The sequence below is a fragment of the Neofelis nebulosa genome, chromosome 11 (assembly GCF_028018385.1).
Source record: "Neofelis nebulosa isolate mNeoNeb1 chromosome 11, mNeoNeb1.pri, whole genome shotgun sequence".
NCBI classification, from domain to species: Eukaryota; Metazoa; Chordata; class Mammalia; order Carnivora; family Felidae; genus Neofelis; species Neofelis nebulosa.
The window spans coordinates 73,809,154-73,831,668 of record NC_080792.1 but is presented as its reverse complement, the minus strand read 5'-3'; the positions used below and the strand labels follow the sequence as shown (position 1 = coordinate 73,831,668).

The 22,515-nt window shown below is 41.2% G+C and overlaps 1 protein-coding gene and 1 long non-coding RNA gene across 7 annotated transcripts in view; one reads left to right on the top strand and one right to left on the bottom strand.

Annotated features, from left to right (window-relative positions):
- EIF4ENIF1 (eukaryotic translation initiation factor 4E nuclear import factor 1) overlaps positions 1 to 17,410 on the top strand; it is a 45,227-nt gene extending 27,817 nt beyond the window's left edge. For 3 of the 6 annotated variants that reach the window (XM_058690904.1, XM_058690903.1, XM_058690905.1), the window contains exons 8-19: positions 3,179 to 3,314; positions 3,528 to 3,707; positions 4,443 to 4,675; positions 7,785 to 7,856; positions 8,312 to 8,495; positions 9,476 to 9,555; positions 9,877 to 10,019; positions 12,705 to 12,789; positions 14,069 to 14,207; positions 15,290 to 15,634; positions 15,909 to 16,073; positions 16,657 to 17,410. In XM_058690904.1, the coding sequence (XP_058546887.1) occupies positions 3,179 to 3,314; positions 3,528 to 3,707; positions 4,443 to 4,675; positions 7,785 to 7,856; positions 8,312 to 8,495; positions 9,476 to 9,555; positions 9,877 to 10,019; positions 12,705 to 12,789; positions 14,069 to 14,207; positions 15,290 to 15,634; positions 15,909 to 16,073; positions 16,657 to 16,898 (2,004 nt within the window). In that variant the 3' untranslated portion in view covers positions 16,899 to 17,410. The remainder of the gene's footprint in view (positions 1 to 3,178; positions 3,315 to 3,527; positions 3,708 to 4,442; positions 4,676 to 7,784; positions 7,857 to 8,311; positions 8,496 to 9,475; positions 9,556 to 9,876; positions 10,020 to 12,704; positions 12,790 to 14,068; positions 14,208 to 15,289; positions 15,635 to 15,908; positions 16,074 to 16,656) is intronic. The other 3 variants (XM_058690906.1, XM_058690907.1, XM_058690908.1) reach the window with 3 other exon arrangements.
- LOC131489112 (uncharacterized) lies at positions 12,911 to 15,290 on the bottom strand. Its single transcript, XR_009250400.1, has 2 exons — positions 15,138 to 15,290; positions 12,911 to 15,090 (listed from the first exon to the last, which is right to left on the bottom strand). It is a non-coding gene; the product is annotated as an uncharacterized LOC131489112 (long non-coding RNA).
- Positions 17,411 to 22,515: the final 5,105 nt, after the last annotated feature.

Genomic DNA, 22,515 nt, shown 5'->3' with positions numbered 1-22,515 from the left:
CAAAATTTGGCTAAAGCTGAGCAGTAGTTGCTCCTAGGCTAAGAGGTCTCCACGTTTTTCATGAAAGTCCTGCTCATTAAGGTGTATATTCTATAGGTTCACTTAAAAGCAAAACTGGGATCAGTTAAAAATACTGAATATGCTGTATAACTCTAATATTTGCTCATTAAATGACCAATTTGGAAAAATAAGAACTATATAGGATTTGAGCATCAGTTGACAAGTGTTATATAAAGTGCTTGAAGTAGTACATGGCACTTAGTAAGCTCTACCAGTGTTAGGTATTAATAGATAAAAATAGAATTATACCTGTATTTGTAGGCTATATTTACTGGGATTACATCACATTAGAAGTTGAAAGTCATAAAAATCTATGCAAACTGAAAATTTGGATCACATGTGCAAGTAATTTCAGTTAAATAATTAAAAATAAGTTTATTTTAGATATGATGCAACTATTACTATAGGGCCTGACATGTAACAGATGCTTATGTATGTTGAATGAAGAAAAAGGAAATCAAAGTGGAAATCGTAAATGATTTAGAGTGATGAACAAGGACCATGACACAGAAAACCCTTGGTGGTGTGATCAGAAATATGCTCAGAAGAAAAGGTACAGCCTTAGGTACATTAATTGCAAATCCCCAAAGTCAAACTAGAGTGAAACAAATACAAAAATATAGAAATTTCCATAAAAGTGGAAGGTACTAAAAGAAAAATGTTAATCATTTACTAGTCATTGACAATGACTAGTAAAAGCTAGTCATTGTCAAAGAAAATATTTTACAGTATCTGATCAGAATAATACGAATCCTAAGATAAGACTTATCAAATGACTTTTGTTTGAAGGACCAGACTAATAGTCATAAATTACTTTGAAAGGTTATTAAAAATCTAGAAAGAGCAGATGAAACCTACCAGATTACATTTATAGGCTCCTCTTCTTGAACAGCTGATAGCCGACAAGAATGTTCACAGAGGATGTCTTAACCAAGAAGTCAGAGCAGTGGGTCCAGCTCTCCATTTCCTGTACCAAGGTGCAGGAAATCTAACTACTGCTAGATCATCCTTGCTTGCTGTGTGGTAATAATGACTGCCTAGATGAATCCTCTCAGGATTCCTTTGGGGTTTAAAATGCTTTACTTTCTTGAAAGTGGAATTTCCAATAAATGTGTGTAAGAGTAACTTAGTGTCAGGGGTGCCTGGCTGGCTCGGTCTGTAGAGCACATGACTCTCATCTTAGGGTCGTGAGTTCAAGCCCCACCTTGAGCATGGAGCCTACTTAATAAATAATTGAATGAGTAACTTTGTTTCTAGTTTTTATGTTTTAGCTATAATAAAACCACTCTAACAGAAACAAAGTTGGTCATTGATCGAAGTATGGAAGGAAATGACTTTCTCAACACTTACTGTCATATCTTTAGAAAATGTCCAGTTACTTTATATTCATGTCCTTTTTCATGTTCTTCCTGTGTATCTTCTGACCTTTTTCCTATACACTATGGTCAGAGGAAATAAAAGGATTAAAATGCAGAGATTTTTGCTATTTATAAAATGTCAAACTCTTCAACATTATAACATTTTTAATGGCTATAGCTTTTAGTTTTAAAATAATTCCTATTTGTCACTGACATGGTTGTACTTTAGATATAATTTTCAATTTTTCTGTGAAAAAATATTTAATAATGTTTCTCTTATATTTTAATTATTGCAAAAAATTTACACTTGACAGCATTAATATTGAAGGTGTGTGAGTCTTACAAGTGAAGTGTGATTGAAATTGAATCAGAAAATAGAAGTGCCACAAATAATAAATGTCATGAGTTAAAATCCTTCATTCTTGTGTTCAAGAGAAGCACTCTGTGGCTTAGTTTGGGTACATTATGAGGAAATTCTCCCAGGTGAGAATAAAAGAATGTAACCTGCTGTTGCTGCGCTTTGGAAATTGGGGGTTCCAGGCATTAGATGAAATAGTCACTAACTTTGCCATCCGTGTACCAGTTTGGGGGAAAACCTATTTTCTCTTTATCATTGGTATAGAAATGAAAGTTTATGCCTTACTTTCAAGGATGTGCCTCATTTTTGGATTGACATTTGCTTTACCTTGTCTTTTCTAAATATTGATAAGAACACTGCATAAAGATCACTTTGGATATTTAACTGGATTTATGATAGTGTAGAATTAAAATATGCATTTTTTAATGCTTCAATCTAGTTTTTAAGAAGGATTGATCATGGAAATTATTATGAAATAGTGTTGAGAAATTATTTCTGATTATAATGCATCATTTAATTGTTCTTACTAAACTGAAAACTGTTGAGATTGGGGTTAAAAGAAAACAAACACCTGCAAACTCCCTATTAAATTCATGCCGGCAAGGGGACCTGGGTGGCTCAGTCAGTTAAGCTTCCGACTTCAGCTCAGGTCATGATATCACAGTTTGGGAGTTTGAGCCCCACATCGGGCTCTGCGCTGATAGCTCAGAGCCTGGAGCCTGCTTGGGATTCTGTGTCTCCCTCTCTCTCTGCCCCTCCCCTGCTCGCGTGCTGTCTCTCAAAAATAAATAAACGTTTAAAAAAATAAACCAATATTAGAGGACAGTTAAAAGTTAATCTTTCACATCCTGACACATTCTAAACTTTGACTGCAATTATGATCTCTGTGAGCTCTACTTTTTAGCTTTTGGCTTCCGAAATTGTCACCATTGAATTTTCTGATGTTCGTTACAACCTTGAGAAAGTTGAAGTTTGAAGTAAGGGCTGTCATCATCTCTCTATATTTAATATTTAGTTGAAGACCACTCATCAACTTGGCAATGGAATGCTTTACTATGGTGATTTTGATTTTGAAACTATGTCCTCTGAGAACATTAAGTAGTTCGTGGAGTTTCTAATGAGGCAAAGGATAGAAATCCAAAACACATTACATAGCAAGAGATTTTTCGTTATATGGTTAGAAAGTACATGATCAGTAACGCCTACCTTTGGGTTACTCAAATGACCTTGGAGGGGAAGAAAAATTAAAGATGTTGAAAATCGTAATTTCTGAGAGTATTTACCTTCAGGTCAGCAGCATCAAAGGAAGCTTCAAAGTAAGTGACCTTTTCTTAAAATTTGAACCTTGTTGTCCCTTTCACCTAGAAACTGTTATCTTAGCTCCTTTTGTCTTTCCCTTTAGATGATAGAAGATGTTTTGGGAGAAGGGTCAGTCTCTGCCAGTCGGTTCAGTAGGTGGTTCTCTAACCCGAGCCGATCAGGAAGCCGATCCAGCAGTCTCGGGTCAACACCACATGAAGAACTGGAGAGACTAGCAGGTAAAATGGCTTCAGATTCTGACCTTGAATGTAGATTGGAGCTTTCTCTGATAATGGTTCATTCTGTCTTCATTAGTTAGGGTCCATTAGGGTTAAAGACTCTCTGGATACTTAAAAACCCCTTCAGTTTATGCCTTCTTAATACTGTTGGAGATCTGTTTCTGTGTTTTATTGGGACTAATTGATTATAAATGTATTTACTTGCAATATTAGGTCTGGAACAAGCCATCCTCTCTCCTGGACAGAACTCGGGGAATTATTTTGCTCCTATCCCACTGGAAGACCATGCTGAAAATAAAGTGGATATTTTAGAAATGCTACAGAAAGCCAAAGTGGATTTAAAACCTCTTCTTTCCAGTCTTTCTGCAAATAAAGAAAAGCTTAAGGAGAGCTGTAAGTGTTTATTAGAGTCTGCTTTAGGCATTTGAAAAAGTGTGGATATCAGGCAGTCGGTTCTAACATACTGCTATTTCATCAAAAGTCAGATAGTGGGTTCTATTTAATGTTTTTCAAAAAACTTTTTATCAAACAGTACCACCTCTTTGAGAATCTGGTAGTCAGTAGACTTTCCATCCAAGTCTTCCTTATTACCTGGATCCTGATCATAACACTTCCAGCTAATGTTATAGTTCTCCTGGGCATAACTTGGCAGCTTCTCACACGTTTGCCCCAGTCTGCCATTTTCTTATGTTATGCACTCTCAACATAAAACCTTAATGATAAAATAACCATAGTGAAGGTAGCAACCTTACTGATGTTAGGCTATCTGGGATTCTTGTCCCTGATAACAAGTCTCCAGAAGACTTATTATGAGAGGTCCTCCTGCAAGATGCACATTAAAGATCTTATCAAGTCTTAAAGCATTACACCCCAAGTGGTCCACCGTTTCTAGCATTGTAACACTTACGGTTTATGCCATTTCGTACTGAGTACATAGTTATGGCCTTATTTCCACTGTGCAGCTGTGATTTTAAGGGTTATCAGTTTGTCAATTAGGGCATCAACCTTTTCTGGCAACCTCACTTCAACTGTGAAATAAATTTTCACTTTAACCATCATGATAGCCCCAGAGAACTCCTACCACATACTCCCTTACTTGGCTTAATCTGGATTTTCTCAATGTTTCAGCGCATTCAGGAGTTGTGCTGTCAGTAGAAGAGGTAGAAGCAGGGCTCAAGGGCTTGAAGGTGGACCAGCAAGTGAAGAATTCAACTCCCTTCATGGCAGAACACTTAGAGGAGACCCTGAGTGCTGTAACCAGCAATCGACAACTCAAAAAAGATGGAGATATGACCGCGTTCAACAAACTAGTGAGCACCATGAAGGCAAGTGGGACTTTGCCTTCTCAGCCCAAAGTCAGCGTAAGTATTTGGCACAAACCCAAGCCTTTTCTCCTATTCCTTCTTTCTGTTCCATTTCCCTCTATAATAAATGGACTTTTAAAAAAATGGTATTCTAAGTTGGAAGTTCTTTAATAGGCATTTGGTCCTTGATGCTTTTGTGTGTTCTTTAATTATCACTGTGCTATTTGTTACTAGAAAAAGCAGCTTGTGGTTGATGGATCTTTTATAGGTGATAGTTTATAAAGATAGAAAAATTCAGATATAACTTTAAGTCATTGCAAAAAAAAAGGTGTAAAAATATTTTTGGATTGTACTCTAGAGAAAGTTTCCTATTCATTCAGCTACTTAAGCCAAAATAATTCACCATATGTTTACAGTACATCTTTCTTTTTATGTTTTTTAATCACTCCTATACACCGGGAATTACCTGCTTTCTTGATCAGGCAGTTGACAGTGCTATGAATAACTTGTATCTAAGATGGATTTTTCAAGACCATTGCATTCTGTTAATTTACTAACTAGAAAAAGCTGGGGCATGAAGTTGGTTAGGTAGTGACTGCATGCCAGCAGATGCAGGTGTATAGTGCGTACTGGTCTTTGTCATAACACATTAGCGGTGGTTCTTAGCCATGGCCTGTGTCAGTATTGCTGTCCCTTGATGATACAAGGTGATAAGGGAAGCAGGGCAAACATGAACAATAAAAACGTAAACATAGATTTATTCTTGTTGCTAAGTTACAACAAATTTATTAAATTGAGTTTTGCCTCTTGTTTTCTTCTTTTTTTTTTTTTTTTTTTTTTTAACGTTTATTTATCCTTGAGATAGAGACAGAGCATGAATGGGGGAGGGTCAGAGAGAGAGAGAGAGGGAGACACAGAATCTGAAACAGGCTCCAGGCTCTGAGCTGTCAGCACAGAGCCCGACATGGGGTTCGAACTCACAGACTGTGAGATCATGACCTGTGCCGAAGTCAGACGCCTAACTGACTGAGCCACCCAGGTGCCCCAGCCTCTTGTTTTCTTCTAACATCATCATTTCTGGGAACTACAAGTTGGTCATGGTATCAGTAGCTGTTTGATTCATCTTGCCTTGTACCAAGGGAAGGCGCAATCGATTGTGGGAATTTTTTCATCTGACCAGCAGTTGACAGATTCCAACAGAGATGCCATTGTTCCTGGCCTTACTGCCAGGACTGACATACTACCTCTGGAAGAAAGCATCTTAAGTAGACTCATTCCTTTGTATCTGACCACACCATGCCAGTTATAGGGGAATGTTTTCTCTTAAACTGCTTCAGAGTTACGTCCATACAAAGAATTACTAGATCCGGATGCTTTCACATGAGCACCAGATTAAAAGATCGCAAACTATACTTTTCTCGTTCATCTGTGTCTCGGTGATTGTGTGCTTGTAAGTCAAGTGCTTGAGTCAATTCTTGTTAAGTACCTTCTTTTAGTGTGAATGAGTAAAGAAGTGGGAACAGGAGGATTCAAAAGTTTACCTGATGCTTTTGAACATTTTGTTTCAGATGTGATGCTAGGGTTTGATATTGACACAGTTGACCCTGCCTTGTGAGGGTAACTGGTTTGATGTTGGGGTTTCAGTGGTCTGAAATAATATTTGGCCAAGGGAGTGAGCCTCAAACACCTATGTAAAGGGATGGATGATACAATTCAAGTTGCTACACAAAAAGTAACACAAACTCAACCTAACCTAGAAAAGAAAGCAACAAGGAAACTAATGTTTAGCATACCAGGTATTATCCCAACGTATTGTTTGAGCATGTTGTTGTTAACTCATGGTCTATTTTAAAATCAAGTCAATTACTATGGCTGTGTGTGTTATGTATATACTATTATCCGCGTCCATCTGTCTAGGTTCAACCATATTGTTTCATCACCAAAAAAGGACATGTTGGTTCCATCTAACCTCCATTTCAAATTGAATTGTAGAGACTCTATCCTCCAAATACAGTAAGCCATGTAGTATAAAGTTGCCCTTTTTTGTTAGATGGAATTAAATGACTCTTGAGATCTCTTATTAAAATCATCTGCAGACCCAATTCCAAAACCAACAATAAAACACTTGGAGATCTTTGGGTTGTTTGTCATGCCTGAGGACATTGCTGTGGACCTTGGCAGCTTCATCTAGTAGAAAAGAAAACTGTGTACCAGAGAAAGCACTTCAGGCAGAGCTAAATGGACATAAGGATGTCCTGAAGTGCAGGAGGTAATGTCATTTGGATGACTGCTGCTGCATTAAAAGCACAAGAAGTGGAGGATCTGAATTTTGTTCTGAGACCCGTTTTGTAACAGCTCATTAAAAATACTAAAGTTTAAATTTCCTGAAATGTGAATCTCTGAAATATAACAATCCTGACCAACCTTTAATGTTGTTTACTAGGTTTTTAACTACCATCTGTAGTCTATAAATCCTGTTTCAAAGGGGCGCCTGGGTGGTGCAGTCGGTTAAGCGTCCGACTTCAGCCAGGTCACGATCTCGCAGTCTGTGAGTTCGAGCCCCGCGTCAGGCTCTGGGCTGATGGCTCGGAGCCTGGAGCCTGTTTCCGATTCTGTGTCTCCCTCTCTCTCTGCCCCTCCCCCGTTCATGCTCTGTCTCTCTCTGTCCCAAAAATAAATAAAAAACGTTGAAAAAAAAATTTTAAATAAATAAATAAATAAATAAATAATAAATCCTGTTTCAAAGATAATGGGTAGCAAAGGTTGCCTTGAAAATTAAAATCTATAAATTATCAAAATTTCCTTCTTGTTGCTTCTTACTAGGTGCTCCTCTATTTCACCATTTCCTTTTTCTCTTCTTTGGGTCACAGTAGTAGAGACAGTGAAATGCCACTAGGGTTACCACAGGGAGGAAAAGACCATCTGAGGGTCTCTGAGTGGACTTTGCATGTACACGTGCAGATTCTTTCCATTTCCAGATCTTTGGGACCTGTGTGTGATGAGCAAGTGGAACAGGTTGATCTAACTTAGATTTCTGTGCTTTGGACATCATTCTGCTTAAGTGCCAACTCCCTGGGGAGTTTTTAATGCTTTCTTGTGGTCCCCAATTAATCTGTAAGTTGTGTGTGTAAGAAGGTTAAAATAAGTTTTCCTTTGACTTTTTTAGCGAAACCTTGAAAGCCATTTGATGTCCCCTGCTGAGATTCCAGGCCAGCCTGTCCCTAAGAACATCCTGCAGGTACTTCACCATCTTATACCATGGCCTCGGAGTCCTGAACACTAGTCCTCTGAACTGGTTTTGTGTAGTGGTCCAACTTTGGGCCTTAGAGAATGATCCATGTGGTCTGACAGTTGAGGGTACATTGTTGCTACCTGGCATAGTTCTGTGTCACTGTTAATCTCATTGTGGGGTGGGGAGGTGGCTGAAGATGACAAAGCTCTTGACTTCCAGTTTACAGGTTTGCAGTTTCTATAGAAATTTAAAGTATCTAACCTATATTTGTAGCACTAACTTAAAGCAAATGTTGCTAGCTGAACAATGAGAGAAATGTGTTGCATGTACATGTGCCAATTCCTTCAGTGGAGCATGAGAGAGATTCATCGTTGGCTTCCAAAAGTTAATCCATAATTCATAGCCTCTGACTAGGAGAAAGAAATAGGCTTGTTCACAAGGATTACTTTTTCTGCCTTTAGGAACTTCTGGGTCCACCAGTTCAGAGACCTGCTTCTTCCAATCTTCTCAGTGGCCTTATGGGGAGTTTGGAGCCTACAACATCTTTATTAGGCCAAAGAGCACCTTCTCCTCCCTTGTCACAGGTGTTTCAAACGCGAGCAGCCTCAGCAGACTACCTTCGTCCTAGAATACCATCACCAATTGGTAAATGCTGCTGTGCAATGGGGCGCCTGGGTGGTAAATGCTGCTGTGCACAGATGTCTGTCCATTCTCCCCTAAACCACCACAAAGGTTATACTTGTCCCCTAGAACTGGCAAAGTCTTTTTCATGGGTATCCTTGAAGAATTTAAAAAGAAATCTGAGAATTTATTATGCTTTTTTGGGGGGGGTATGGTGAGGCACAAAATTGGAAGATAGTTTATCTGGCTGCCCTTCTAGATAAATATGTTCATATTATAGTTTTCTCTCCTAAGATTGATCACAATTATATAAATTGGATCTAGCTCTTTAGTCTTGTTCCCTATTTTGGGAATTCAATCCAAAAAAGTTAATTTGGCTTACTAGGTTTTTCCTTGATAGAGTAGAAATGAGGCTAGTGGCTCTCTACCAACCTAATGAAGTTGGTATGCAGTTAACTGTGAGCGCTGGTGGCTGATACAGAATGTAAATAGAAGAAGCAGTTCTAGAAAGCAGTCTAACATAAGTGTTGTGCAAAATCTCATTGTTTTCTGTCACCCTGGACCACATTAGGCTGCTGGCCACTCTGGCCCCTGCCAGTCATACCTTGAGAGTAAGTTTTTGTAATCTTCCTTCCACAATTCGCAAGATAGAATGGAAAGAATGTAAACCTCAAAGCACTGGACTCTGGTTGTCAGCTGTTTCCGTGATAAGGAGCCAAATCACTGAGTAAAAAGCACTTCTCTCTGAGAGTTCTCAGCTCTGAAGGGACAGAGCTGAAGCTTAGTGGGGAAGATGTGAATATAGCAGTTTGGATCATTAAGTGCTCTGATTAAGGTCCACATCACCCAGTGTGGACTACAGAAGAGGGACATCATCAGCCTGGAAGTCAACACTTCCCTGAAAGAGATGGTGTTCAGTAAGAAGCAGCATACATTAGTGATAACGTCTCTCTAATGGATGTGTGGTCTCTTGACATTCACTGAATCTGCAACTTTCCCATCAGGTTTTACACCAGGACCACAGCAGCTACTTGGAGATCCATTCCAAGGCATGCGCAAACCCATGAGCCCAGTCACGGCCCAGGTCAGTCTGAACTTTCTCTAACTCAATTTTTCGCTTGTTTTTCATCCTTCTTGTGGGATGGAAAATTAAATTGTTGCAATGCTTAGAAGTGAGTCTGAACTATAAACCAAGCTCAATGAAGGCCAGAAAATTGGTGAACAAAGTCACACTTTGTTAAAATCTTGTTCGGTGGGTGGCAGCACAGTTTAGTCAGGTTTGCAGTATCTAATTTCTCTCAGCTGCTGCATAAACATACCTTTCTAAGAGTGAAGAGAGACCTTTGTAGAAAGTGCATTGACTGTCCTCATTTTTCTTGGATCTTCCTCTGCCTCTTCTGCTCAGCAGATGAGCCAGCTAGAATTACAACAGGCAGCTTTGGAGGGGCTGGCCTTGCCACATGACCTTGCGGTGCAGGCAGCAAACTTCTACCAGCCTGGTTTTGGCAAACCACAGGTGGACAGAACCAGAGACGGATTCAGAAACAGGTAAATTACTAATCCTGCCCTTGTGGGAATTTGCATATTAATTTTCATCAGATTAGCAAATTGGTTATCCATAGTAAAATTCTGTGATACACACTGCTACATTGTACAATATATGGTGAGAATTCTGTCTCCCAAGTGTTCAGTAGAGGAAGTGATATGATTGAATTCTGCAGGGACATAGGGTTTTTTCATTATATATGATTTTTATATTCTTGATTTAAAGGATTCATTTTTACAGATGTAGCTAGCTAATATAGCTCCTTATTTATAATTGTTAGATGATGAAAATTTAGTAAAACTCCACCTAGCTTCTTCCCCTACAGATTCCTTGTTGAGTTACCAAACTGTCCTTTGATGCAGGTTTGTTGATCCATGGTTTGTTGGTCAGAGTTAAGGTTTGTTGATCAAAGCTATTAACAAATGATTAATGACTTCAGTCTCCTGTTCCTTCCGATATTTGCAACAAGTAGTAAAACAAGCCATTACTTAGGGGGAAAGGGCTAGCAATATTGTTCTTTTTTGTTGTAAAATAAAACAGAGAAAACTGCATTAAACAAATGTACAGCTTATTACAAGACAAAATCCTTTGTTAGCTACCCAGAAGCTCCCTATGTACCCTGTCCCAGTAATACCCCTTTCCTCCCTCAGAAGTCATCCCATCCAGCCTTTAAAAGTAAATACTGGGGCACCTGGCTGGCTCAGTAGGAGGGGCATGTGACTCTTGATCTCAGGGTCATGAGTTCAAGCCCCACGTTGGGTATACAGATTACTAAAAAAATAAACTTTTAAAAATTGAAGAAAAATAAAAGGAAATGCCACCTTCATTTCTTCAATTTTATCACCAAAATGTTTATCCCTGAAACATTAAGTCCTGCCCATACAGTATACTTGGTAGTTAAGAGGTACTTGTGTTTTGGTATCTTTCTTAAAATTGTATCAGTGTCTCATTGTCTTGCTTCATCTGTTTTTATATGTTGACCCTTTCAGAAGACACTGAGATTTAGTAAGTACTGTGTATTCTTGCATAAATGCATCCTATATATAGTAGCCCTCACCCTAAAAGGGAGATCTCAGGACTGGTCTATTGAACCCGTCACTGGATTTCTCTCTATAATATAATGTAGTTTCTTAATAATTCATTGACTTGATTTATTGACTTTCAAAGCACTTTTGATATCCATAATTTTATTTGCTCTTGGCAGCAATCCTGAGGTAGATGGTGTAAATAACTGCATTTTACAGATACAGAAACTTAGGTTTTTAAAATGCAAGTTACTCAAAATGAAGACCCAAGTCAGTGTCACAGTAGAACCTTTATGTTGTTTGGATCAAATGTCAACCTCTAAGGCCCTCCCTGAACACCCTGTATACAGTTATGTCCCCTAACAGATATGCCTTTCTCCTTGTCTCTATTTTTTCTTGTGCTTATCACCTTCCAGGTTACTATTTATGTTTTGTCTATTTCTCTGCCTATAGTAACTTTTCTGCCCTACAAACAAAAGAATGTAATGAGGCCAGAGGTTTTTTTTGTCTGTTTTATTGCTGGATCGCCAGCACTTACCCCAGTTTCTAGCACAAGTATGTTTATCAGAAGGAATATATGATAGGTTGTGCAGAACCACCAGACTTGGGGTTTTCCTCATGATCACTCAGAGTACTACTGATCTGTGTCTTCTTTGTTGTCATGCTCAGATTCTCTGTGGCAGCAGTGGGGCTTATCTGGTACTGACTGGAAAGAAGCCATGGTCTAGCATTCTCATCTTTATGATTTAGGAATTTCCAGAATCACTAAGGCTTTGGCCCTCATGGCACAAGGTCTGACAGCTGAAATGCAGTGAAACTCTCATTAGCCAGTGAGCTCATATAATTCATTCTTTTCTCAGCCTGTTTACATCTTCATCATCTGTATTCTCCAAGTTAAGGGAGAATGGATAAAACGGGGAGAAAAGAGAAGTCTGTTGTTTTAAACTTTATTTGGAAGACTTGGGATCAACTTTGTGTGTGGACAAAGAGTGACGGGGAATGCTGCATGTAACTGGGTCTTAAAATAGCTGAAGCTCTTGGCCCTCTATTTGAACCAGTGTCTCACGAAGCATCAATTCTGTGCCAGGCCCTGTGCTGATCAGTATTGCTCCCTACTCTCTGGAGCACAACCTGGACCACAGAATGAAGGCCCTCCTTAGCCTACCTCACTGGCATAGTCTATAAGTGAAGTATATGCCAGCCCTGGATAACTCTACATTCCCAAGGCCGTATACCTGATCCTTCTACCTGAATCATTGTTCTCCATCTTCTAGCTTTCTCATTGGTCACACCCAATTTAATGCAGTTCCTTCCCATGGTCCCTTCAGTAGGAGTATTCTGTCACTCCTTCTATACCTCATTTTCCCATTACACCTTATTAGTATCTAATGTGTACATACCTTAGTTTCCCCTAGGTTAGCGTCTCCCCAGTGGACAAAAGAGTTCCTGCAAGGCCCAGGACCATGTTTAATCTTTTGTCTTCCCTTAGAACTTAGCACGTGGTTTTGCATATATTAGGCATTTAAAATAAATGCTTGGGAAATTGAAATGGATGAGGGAAACAGGATATTAAAGTCCTAAGCTGGTCTTGAGTATTCTGTGGTTTTAGGATTTGGAGTTGGAGCAGCTTGGAGCTCATACTGATACTTGGTTTGTTCACAGGCAACAACGAGTGACCAAGTCACCAGCACCCGTGCACCGAGGGAATTCCTCTTCCCCTGCCCCTGCTGCCTCCATCACAAGCATGGTCAGTGACATTTGCTTTTGTGAACAACTTCAAGTCTTCTCCGTTCAATTGTACCTATGTTGTATCACTCTGTGCCCCAAAGTGTCCTTGAGTGCCTTCCATAGGAATAACTGACTCAGTCTTTCACACTTGCTTATTTATTAGGTCTTCCCCTTTCAGGATATAGTCTAACTCTTAAGATTCTAGTGAAGCCCCTACATTGGGGAAAGTTTGTTCCAGCAGATAGAGGAGTATGATCTACAACATATAAGGTAATGTAGTGTGTTCAAACAAATGAACAGTTGGATTGGGGAGTAGGGGAGGATAGGGGCCAAAGATAGGTGAGATGGAGGGGTGAATGGGGTTGGATCATGAGGAGTCCAATGAAACATAGTGGAGACTTGACAAATTCAGATTCAGGTCTCAGTGATATGAATTAAGGCTAGGACAAAGGAGTTTGCTTCTTTATGACGATAAATCTAGTTTTACCACTGACTCATTCATGTACCAGCATTTTTTTTTTTTTTAAGTTTTATCCCCCAAAGATCTTTATCACCTAGTTAAAGCTGATAGACAAAGGGAAAAACTATTACTCTGCTTCAGGACCCCAAATGGGTCTCTGCATTACTAGAAGGGGCTCTTGTGTTCATAATTCATGCCCTGTCTCCTACCATCAAGAATTTAGGGTTAATGAGAAAAGTCACATGCACAGTAAAATCATCAAAGTAAAAATAGGCAGTGAAGAGATGAGGAAAAAAATGACCCCAAATGGTGAGTCCTAGGGCCTGAGGAGATTATTGAGATAATTGTGAATTTCCTGGTAGCCAAGTTAAGATGGGATATAATTAAGACTATAGAGGAATTTAGGTTCTGAGGTTGTCTCTGAATTATCCTTTCCCAGTTGACAGGGCTCGTGCTCTAGAGTATACTTCTGGCCATGTTCTTCCCCTGTTCTCAGCCTAATCCCAGGCTGGGAAAATGGCTGAAGTAGAGGTTGCATAGGTAGGTGCCTATCACCACAGACACAGATGGGTAGGTTGAAGTTCTATGCTTTAACTACCTTTGTGCTAGAGCTAAGTCTAGGTTTTGGTGAAAGTGAGATGTGAGCAAGGGATGAAGCACTTGGGACACCACCCATATGGCCCACCTATTTCTTTTCCTCTAGTGGGTAAACACCAGAACATTGCAGTTGGCCTCTGCCACGTGTAGCCAATAAGGGGACTCTTCAGTCTGACCAATTAACTCTGGCTTGATTAGGAAAGGCAGTTAGAGAATGTGCTAATACTGTTTTTCTCTGCAGCTTTCTCCTTCCTTCACCCCTACCTCAGTGATTCGTAAGATGTATGAGAGCAAAGAGAAAAGCAAGGAGGAGCCAGCATCTGGAAAAGCAGCAGCAGCTCTTGGTGACAGTAAAGAGGACACTCAGAAGGCCAGTGAAGGTACTGCAGAGCTGTTGAGGGTGTACTGCCTAAGAGTATGTGACAGAGCATGGGCTTGAGTGCTAATCAGCTGACCTGATTTTCTGCAAATCCCTGCACAAAACCCCTGCCTGCTTTGGAATACACAGTTCTGTGTTTGACAATGAGAAGTGTTCAACCAGCTTCACGGTTGCTTAACCACTTGAAATTCTGACCAATCTAATAGTGGTACAGGACGAAGAATGAGATTTCGTTTAGAATCCTTATTGAGGCTTCATAGTTGAATTATTAGTACATTCAGCAAATTAAATTAACATGGTACAACCAGTTTTACTTCTGAAAGGTTCTCTCTGGTCTACAGAGACTAAGTATCCAACAAAATCTGTGCAATGGGTGAATAATAAGGTGTGGAAAGCCTTTTAGAAGTGTATAGAAAATGTGAGCAAGGCTTTTAAGAATTGCACAGTTGGGATTGTCAAGGACATGGTGAAGTGGTTCTAATAGGTTTGCACAAGTCTAGAGTCTTGGTCTGAGAGCTTTTTGCCTGTGAGAAAGCTTCTAAAAAAAAAAAAAAAAAATCCTGTCCTACTAAAAGCAATTCAGATTTCTTCACTAGTCTGTAATTTAAATTTCCATTGCAGTGGATTTGCATAATTTTACTTTCACTTGACTTTCCCCTTAGGCTAAAAAAGCATGTTAAACTAGGATAGTACTAGCTCCCACACAGATCCAGACCACAACCATATGGGCAGGCAGAGCAAGGTGCCTTAGTTAGACCACCAGACCATAAGCCAGATTCACTTGCCCATAGCTATTCCTGGGTTGGGAAGATTAGAAGAGTAAACTCTGTTCCAGCAATGTATTTGGAGACTAGAAAACTTGTGGTCTTGTTCCAGCTCTGTCCCTGACAAACTACCCCTGTGTCCTTGACTAGGCCTATTCATAAGGTACATGGTGTTTCCTATGAAACAATCCTCTGAATTTGTAAGATCAAATAAGATTGTAAACTTCCTAAGAAGTGAGATTTACTGGATCGTTGGGAAGACAGCATGTTTGGGAGAAGTTTGCCAGTACCAAAATATTCTCTGTCTGGGTCCTTACAGAGAACCTAGTGTCCTCCAACTCTGTGCCCAGTGCTGATCGAGACTCTTCTCCCACTACAAATCCCAAACTGTCAACATTGCAGCGGTCTTCATGTTCTACCCCACTATCTCAGACCAACCGTTACACCAAAGAGCAAGATTATCGACCTAAAGCAACTGGGAGAAAAACACCCACCTTGGCATCCCCAGTTCCAGGAACACCTTTTCTCCGCCCTGTCCACCAAGTTCCCCTTGTCCCCCATGTTCCAATCGTTCGGCCTGCTCACCAGCTTCACCCAGGGTTGGTCCAAAGGATGCTGGCCCAGGGAGTACATCCACAGCATCTTCCAAGTTTGCTCCAAGCTGGTAAGTTTCTGACCTGGCATGACAGCATTTGCCAGAATGGATGAAGTACTGTACTATGAGAGGTTTTTTTGTTTGTTTCTTATCTCTAGAAAGATGTTGCTAGATTTTTCCATCTAACTGGTGAGCAGTGGGTCCAATCCAGTCTATCCCTTAGTCCATTAAAAGATTAAGAACCTAACTTAAGCACTGTTCATTGTTAAACTTGTAGATCAGCAAAGCTTGAAAATTTCCAGGTGGATTACTTCTCATCACTTTTTTTCCCCCTGTCCAACAGGTGTGCTTCCTCCTGGGATGGACCTGGCTCATTTACAGGGAATATCAGGCCCAATCCTGGGTCAACCCTTCTACCCTTTACCTGCAGCTAGTCACCCTCTCCTAAACCCTCGTCCTGGGACACCTCTGCATCTGGCAATGATGCAACAGCAGCTACAGCGCTCAGGTAGGTTCAGGAATGGGCCAGGGGAGCTGGGGATGGGCTGAATAGGCTTAAAGCTTTTAGACCAGTTTCCAGTGGAGGGGATGAATTAACACAGTTCATTCTTTAAACTTATCCTAGCAAGATCAGGATAAGGGGATAATCAGAGAATACGAACCCACTTCTGTGGGATTTGGAACTCCTGTCCCTGTAAAGACAATGGGAGAGCTGATGATGCTCTGGCATTTTTGTCCTTTGCCTCTTGAAGAGAGGAGGCTGAGAATCCTGACAGAGGTTCAGCACAGGTACTGTACAGAGTAGATGCCTTCTCCCCATCTAATGTTAGTACTTTTATGATATGATTACTTGTCATGGGAAGTAGTGGACGTGCCATTTAGGATGGCTTCTCAATGTGGATGACTTCTGAATAGCCCTGCTTTCCAAGGTACTGTCTTGTATTTTGCAAAGGAGTTAAGCCCTATAATAAATCCTCTGGTAAAGAATTCTATTTGTAGTTTTATGAATAGGATTTGAGTAAGGCAAGTTCTGATACAGAACTACTTTCCCCTACATGCTGAGTGATAACCCTTCTTTCTTATCCCCATAGTTCTTCATCCCCCAGGCTCTGGTTCCCAGGCAGCAGGTGTCAGCGTTCAGACGAACCCTCAGAATGTGCCCACCCGATCAGGCCTGCCTCACATGCACTCTCAGCTGGAGCACCGCCCCAGCCAGAGGAGCAGCTCCCCAGTGGGCCTTGCCAAGTGGTTTGGCTCAGATGTGCTACAGCAGCCCCTACCCTCCATGCCTGCCAAAGTCATCAGTGTAGATGAATTGGAATACCGACAATGAACAGGGCAGGCAGGCTCACCTATGCCTGGACCTACGGTGGTACCCTCATCAGGATTCTGCTTCATCTTGGGTTGATTTACAGGCTTTTACTTTGGAGCATTCTGTGCAAAGCTGTTTAGGGAAGCCCAGGCACCTGGTGTGGTCTGCATTGACAGAAGGAGCTTAACCAATTGAATGGAGCCTACATGGTCTGAATATAGGATGCACAGTGTTGTCAGTCCTGGAAATAGTCTTTTCTTTTGTAAGATATGTGAATGAAGTGTTGGTGTCTTCACCAAGAGGTGGCACCTAAGGGTTCTAAGGAAATAAATGTATAGACCCTATGTACAGACTTGTGTATAAACAACTTTTGTATATACATATAGGATAGCTTTTTTGAACTTATACAGCTGTATATAAAAGTAGCTGGTATTAGTTAAGCCTGTGTCAACAGTTTGGATTTTTTTCACTTGTACATTTGGGACTTTATCTTTTGGTTGATTAAAGTTGCATATGCTAAGTGTGTGAATGAAGTGAATGGCACTGTTGTGTTTCTTAATTCATTCCTTCTCATTTACCACCAGCTGACCTATGAGGTTCAGTAGGTTCCCTTAGGGAACCTGAAGTTTTAATTTTTAGGTTTATTTTTGAGAGAGTGTGAGCAGGAGAGGGACAGAGAGAAACACAGAATCTGAAGCAGGCTCCAGGCTCTGAGCTGTCAGCACAAAGCCCAACACAGGGCTCAAACTCACAGACCACGAGATCATGACCTGAGCTAAAGTCGGACCCTTAACTGACTGAGCCACCTAGGTGCCCCTTAATTTTCCTTTAAAACTCAGAATTGAGCTCGATCTCATTTAGGAGGATGAAACATTGTCCACATTTTCTGGGCCTTGAAGACTCTAATGGGACAGCTTAGGCTGTAATGGCCCTATAGAAAGCCTTGTGGTTAACACCAGATTATAATGTGTAATATCTTAGATTAAAACCACCTAGTGAAAACAATTTATTGGGTAATCATGCATATGGTAGCTTTTCCCAAACAAATCCACATTTACTAGGGCAGAACTGAATAGTCTGTTGGCATCCTGTTCTCCAGCTCAAAGTCACCTATAAAGAAAAATAGGGCCTCCTAGTTCTCATTCAACCCATTCTTTTTCCATACGAAACTATCCTTAAGACTGATGCAGTCTCCTTGTGTTTTGTATCTCATTCCTCAGCTCACAATTATTTTTATTCACCTTAACTATATGCATAGCATTAGAGAACAGGATTCTACAAGAATACTATAGCTATGGTCTTGAGTCCCCTTTCCTGACTGAAGGTTTTTCAGTCCTAGTGATCTGAGGTGGTAACTTATTTCTCAATTTGCCCTAGTTCTCAGTACTTGTTCATTTAGGGCCATCAAACTACTTTGACTTCATGCTAGAGGGTCAAATAATGAGGCTGTTCTTGGATTCACAGGTGAAGGGCTAGGTAGTTGGATTTTGACTGCAAGGGTAAAAAACAGCCTGAGTCTTCAGTGTTAGGCGCATTGCCTATAAACCTGGAGCTGTCCACCCTATCACTTCCAGGAATATAAAAAACCAGGTTGCCTTAAACCTAGCTTTGTGGATTGAGCATGAAGTCTTCCTAGGAAGTATTTCATTAATCCTCCTGTTCCCCAAACCCCCATGGGATTTACTCAGTGGGATGCCGTAGCTTCAGAAATAGATCCTATGTTTAGAAGTCTTGGGGCGCCTGGGTGGCGCAGTCGGTTAAGCGTCCGACTTCAGCCAGGTCACGATCTCGCGGTCCGTGAGTTCGAGCCCCGCGTCAGGCTCTGGGCTGATGGCTTGGAGCCTGTTTCCGATTCTGTGTCTCCCTCTCTCTCTGCCCCTCCCCCGTTCATGCTCTGTCTCTCTCTGTCCCAAAAATAAATTAAAAATGTTGACAAAAAAAAAAAAAAAAAAGAAGTCTTACAAATGCCACAGGTGTAAGCTAGAAAGCAGTCTCAAGTAACAATGGGAGAACACAGATGCCTGAATCCAGTTTTCTACCTTTCCTGTGTTGTCCTCTTTGACTTCTTTTCCCCTTGGTGTTGAACCAAGAGTTGTAGAAGTAGGGTGGGAAGAATTCAGCTGGAGCTGCCAGTAAGGGTTTCTCTTCAGGCTAGAAGCTGGTAGGGATCAAAATGAACACAGGCACCAAGCAACTGGCAAAGCCATTAGCCACTGATTGGTAAGATACAGCCAGAAGGAAATAAGGGAATGCTGCTAACGCTAGCACATTACAAAGTAGATCTACAGATTTCAAAACTATTCTGGTGTTGGGGTGGGGGGAGCGGAAGCAAAACAGGAAGCTAATTCAGTCTTTAAGGAGCTAAGAACCTGATAAAAGGGTTAGAGCAGAAGGAAGTGATGTCTAAGCTAACAAGAGAGAGAGGTCTTAAATGGACCAACTTTGGGAAGTCTAGCAGGCATGAGATTAGAAGCAATCAGGAGTAGAAGGATGTGCAACACAGAGGTTATGAAGTCATGGGAATAAAACATATAGCACAAGGAATACAGGCAATGATGCTGTATGGGGACAGCTACAACTGTGAGCATAGCATAACATGTAAACTTTCTGGATCACTGTAGTATACCTGAAACTAATGTAACATTGTGTGTCAACTATACTTAAAAAACAAAGCGGTTAAGAGGCACCTGGTGGCTCAGTAGGTTGAGCGGCCTACTTCGGCTCAGGTCATGATCTCATAGTTTGTGAGTTCAAGCCCCACATTGGACTCACTGCTGTCAGTGCAGAGCCCACTTCAGATCCTCTGTCCTCTCTGCCCCTCCCCGACTTGTGCTCTCACTCTCAAAAATCTTTAAAAAAAAAATAATTTTTTTTTTTTTAATGTTTATTTTTTGAGAGAGAGCACGCCAGCAGGGGAGGGGCAGAGAGAGAGGGAGACACAGAATCCGAAGCAGGCTCCAGGCTCTGACCTGTCAGCACAGAGCCCAACGTGGAGCTCAAACCCACAAACCGTGAGATCATGACCTGAGCCGAAGTCTGGTGCTTTAACCAACTGAGCCACCCAGGCGCCCCAAAAATAAAAATTTTAAAAAAAGGTTAAGAGGAGCTAAGGAATATGGAAGGCCTCCTCAATGCAAAACAGAAGAAGGCCACAAAGAACCTCATGGAAGACCTACTGTTAAGGAGAGTGGTCAGGTAGGAGGAAAGAACAGTGCCTCCAAAAGGAAGCGGTTGAGCAGCCAGTACTTGGGAAGTCAGTGGAGAAGTGGGGGAAAAAAATTGGCAAGTACAGCCAACCCTTTTTAAAAACATAGTTGAATACCTTATAATCCAGACTCTAAGACTGAACCGAAGTCAGATCCACTGACTTCTTTGTAAATGAAAGAGAAGAGCACAAACTCCAGGAATGAATATAACTTACAGGTGTATACTCTGATTCTTCAATAATTCTATGTCCTTTACCAACAACTGATTCAAGGATAGGCGGGGTGCCTGGGTGGCTCAGTTGGTTGAGTGTCCAACTTTGGCTCAGGTCATGATCTCACGGTCTGTGGGTTCAAACCCTGTGTAATAGGCATGTGACCCAATTTAGGCCGTAAGACAGGACAAATTGGGCAGTTTCTGGGAAACAGCTTCCCAAAAAAGATAAAAACCAGCCCTCTTTAGTATCCTCTGGATGCTGATGTAAAGCATCAATGTAAATCGTATTCTGTGATTGTGAGGGGAGCCAGCTGCTCAGCAAAGCCAAACTACAGTGGACAGAGTAGATTGATAAAAAAATCTGGATCCTCAATGGCATTACAGCTGCTATGAGCCCATCTGAGTAAGTTCCAGACAACTTATGTGAGAGACCAAGTTTCCTTCCACTTCAGCTGGTTTAGTATTTGCTGTAAAATACAACTAAACGCATTCTAACATTAAAGGCACAGGACACTGAGTCTGCTTATCTGTGCTATAAAAAAGATCAGGAAAGGGGTGCCTGGCTGACTCACTCATTAGAGTTATGTGACTCTCGATCTCAGGGTTGTGAGTTCGAGCTCCAGACTGGATGTAGAGATTGTTTAAATAAACTTAAGGGGTGCCGGGGTGGGTCAGTCAGTTAAGTGTCCAACTTTTGACTATGGCTCAGGTCATGATCTCACGGTTCATGAGTTCAAGCCCCACATGGGATTCTCGCTATCTCCCTCTCTCTCTACACCTCCCCCATGGGCATACACACACAAGTTCTCTCAAACTTAAAAAAAAAACTAAAGGGGCACCTGGGTGACTCAGTCGGTTAAGCATCCAACTTCAGCTCAGGTCGTGAGCTCACGGCTCGTGGGTTTGGGCCCTGCATTGGGCTCTGTGCTGACAGCTCTGAGCCTAGAGCCTGCTTCGGATTCTGTGTCTCCCTCTCTCTCTGCCCCTCCTGTGCTTGCAGTCTGCCTCTCCTCTCAAAAATAAACAACAAAAAAATATATATATATTTTTAAAAACCAGGAAAGAAATGGAGTATGTAACTGTACAGGGAATTCAAGCTTTGAAAGCCAAACCACTGTAGTCTTGGAGTTCAAGAGAAAGCCTTTACTATGGGAATGCCTCTCCTTAGCAGCCCTACCCCAGACAGCATTTCTAACACAAAACTATACTCCTCTCCCAGAACTCTCAAGTCTGAGCCCAAAAAGAAAGAAAGGAAAAAGGTAGGGTAATGTTTTCCTCAAGCATCAAGGGGCCAATGATGCAGGGAGGGGAGGATGTTGAATGATGGAAGCAAGGCCTATTCAAAGCACATCAGAAGTCCCTGGATGAACTGGATTTCAGCAACCTCCCCTACCCAACATCTTAGCAATGCTAAATTCTTGCCCAATGATGTGAATTTGAACATGAGGACTCCCCTGAAACACAGTATTTGCTCTGGTTGGAGAGCAAACCTTGCTGGAAATCTCACAGCTCAGAAAGTCAACGTTTCTCTAAAGAATTGGGGTAGGCTCTAGAGTATGGCCTCTATCATGAATGCACCAGGGATATCAAGGTCTATATCCTGAAAGGTGACTGGGACACCAGGCCTGAGGGGCTTATCTCCTATGTCTGGGGACAGAGGTGAGCTCAAGCTCCAGGAAAACTATCAGGGAAACAACTGTCACTCAGGTAGCATAAGTAACAAGCACTGGAAAAGGCTGAGTATATGGATAATCCCACATCCTCAGCCCTCACAACCTGTTAGAAGCTCTAGCTCACTTCACCTAAAATCAAACTGTCTTTCTGCAAATCTGTTTCCCTTCCTAATTTTCTCAGGGACTACCCTTCTCTATCACCCCTGTAATCCATACTGAAATAATCTTTGACTTCTCTTCTTCCACAGAGCAAGTCAATCTCGGTATGTACATGCCCACACCTTCCCTTTGCCATTATTCTCACTAACCCAGTCTACTGCACAAAAATTTTTGCCAATAAATTTCCCAATATTCAAGGAAATCCCTTTATATTCCTGTCTTTCCAGGAAAAACCTCTGATTATGCCCTTAGTGCTCTCTTAAATAGTCTTGACCTCACCTTTCCATCTAACATCCCACCTTCATACATACACATATGTGGACACACAAACCTCTGCTCAGGTAAAGGAAAGAGACCAATGATAAGAGCCAACATTCACTAAGCAC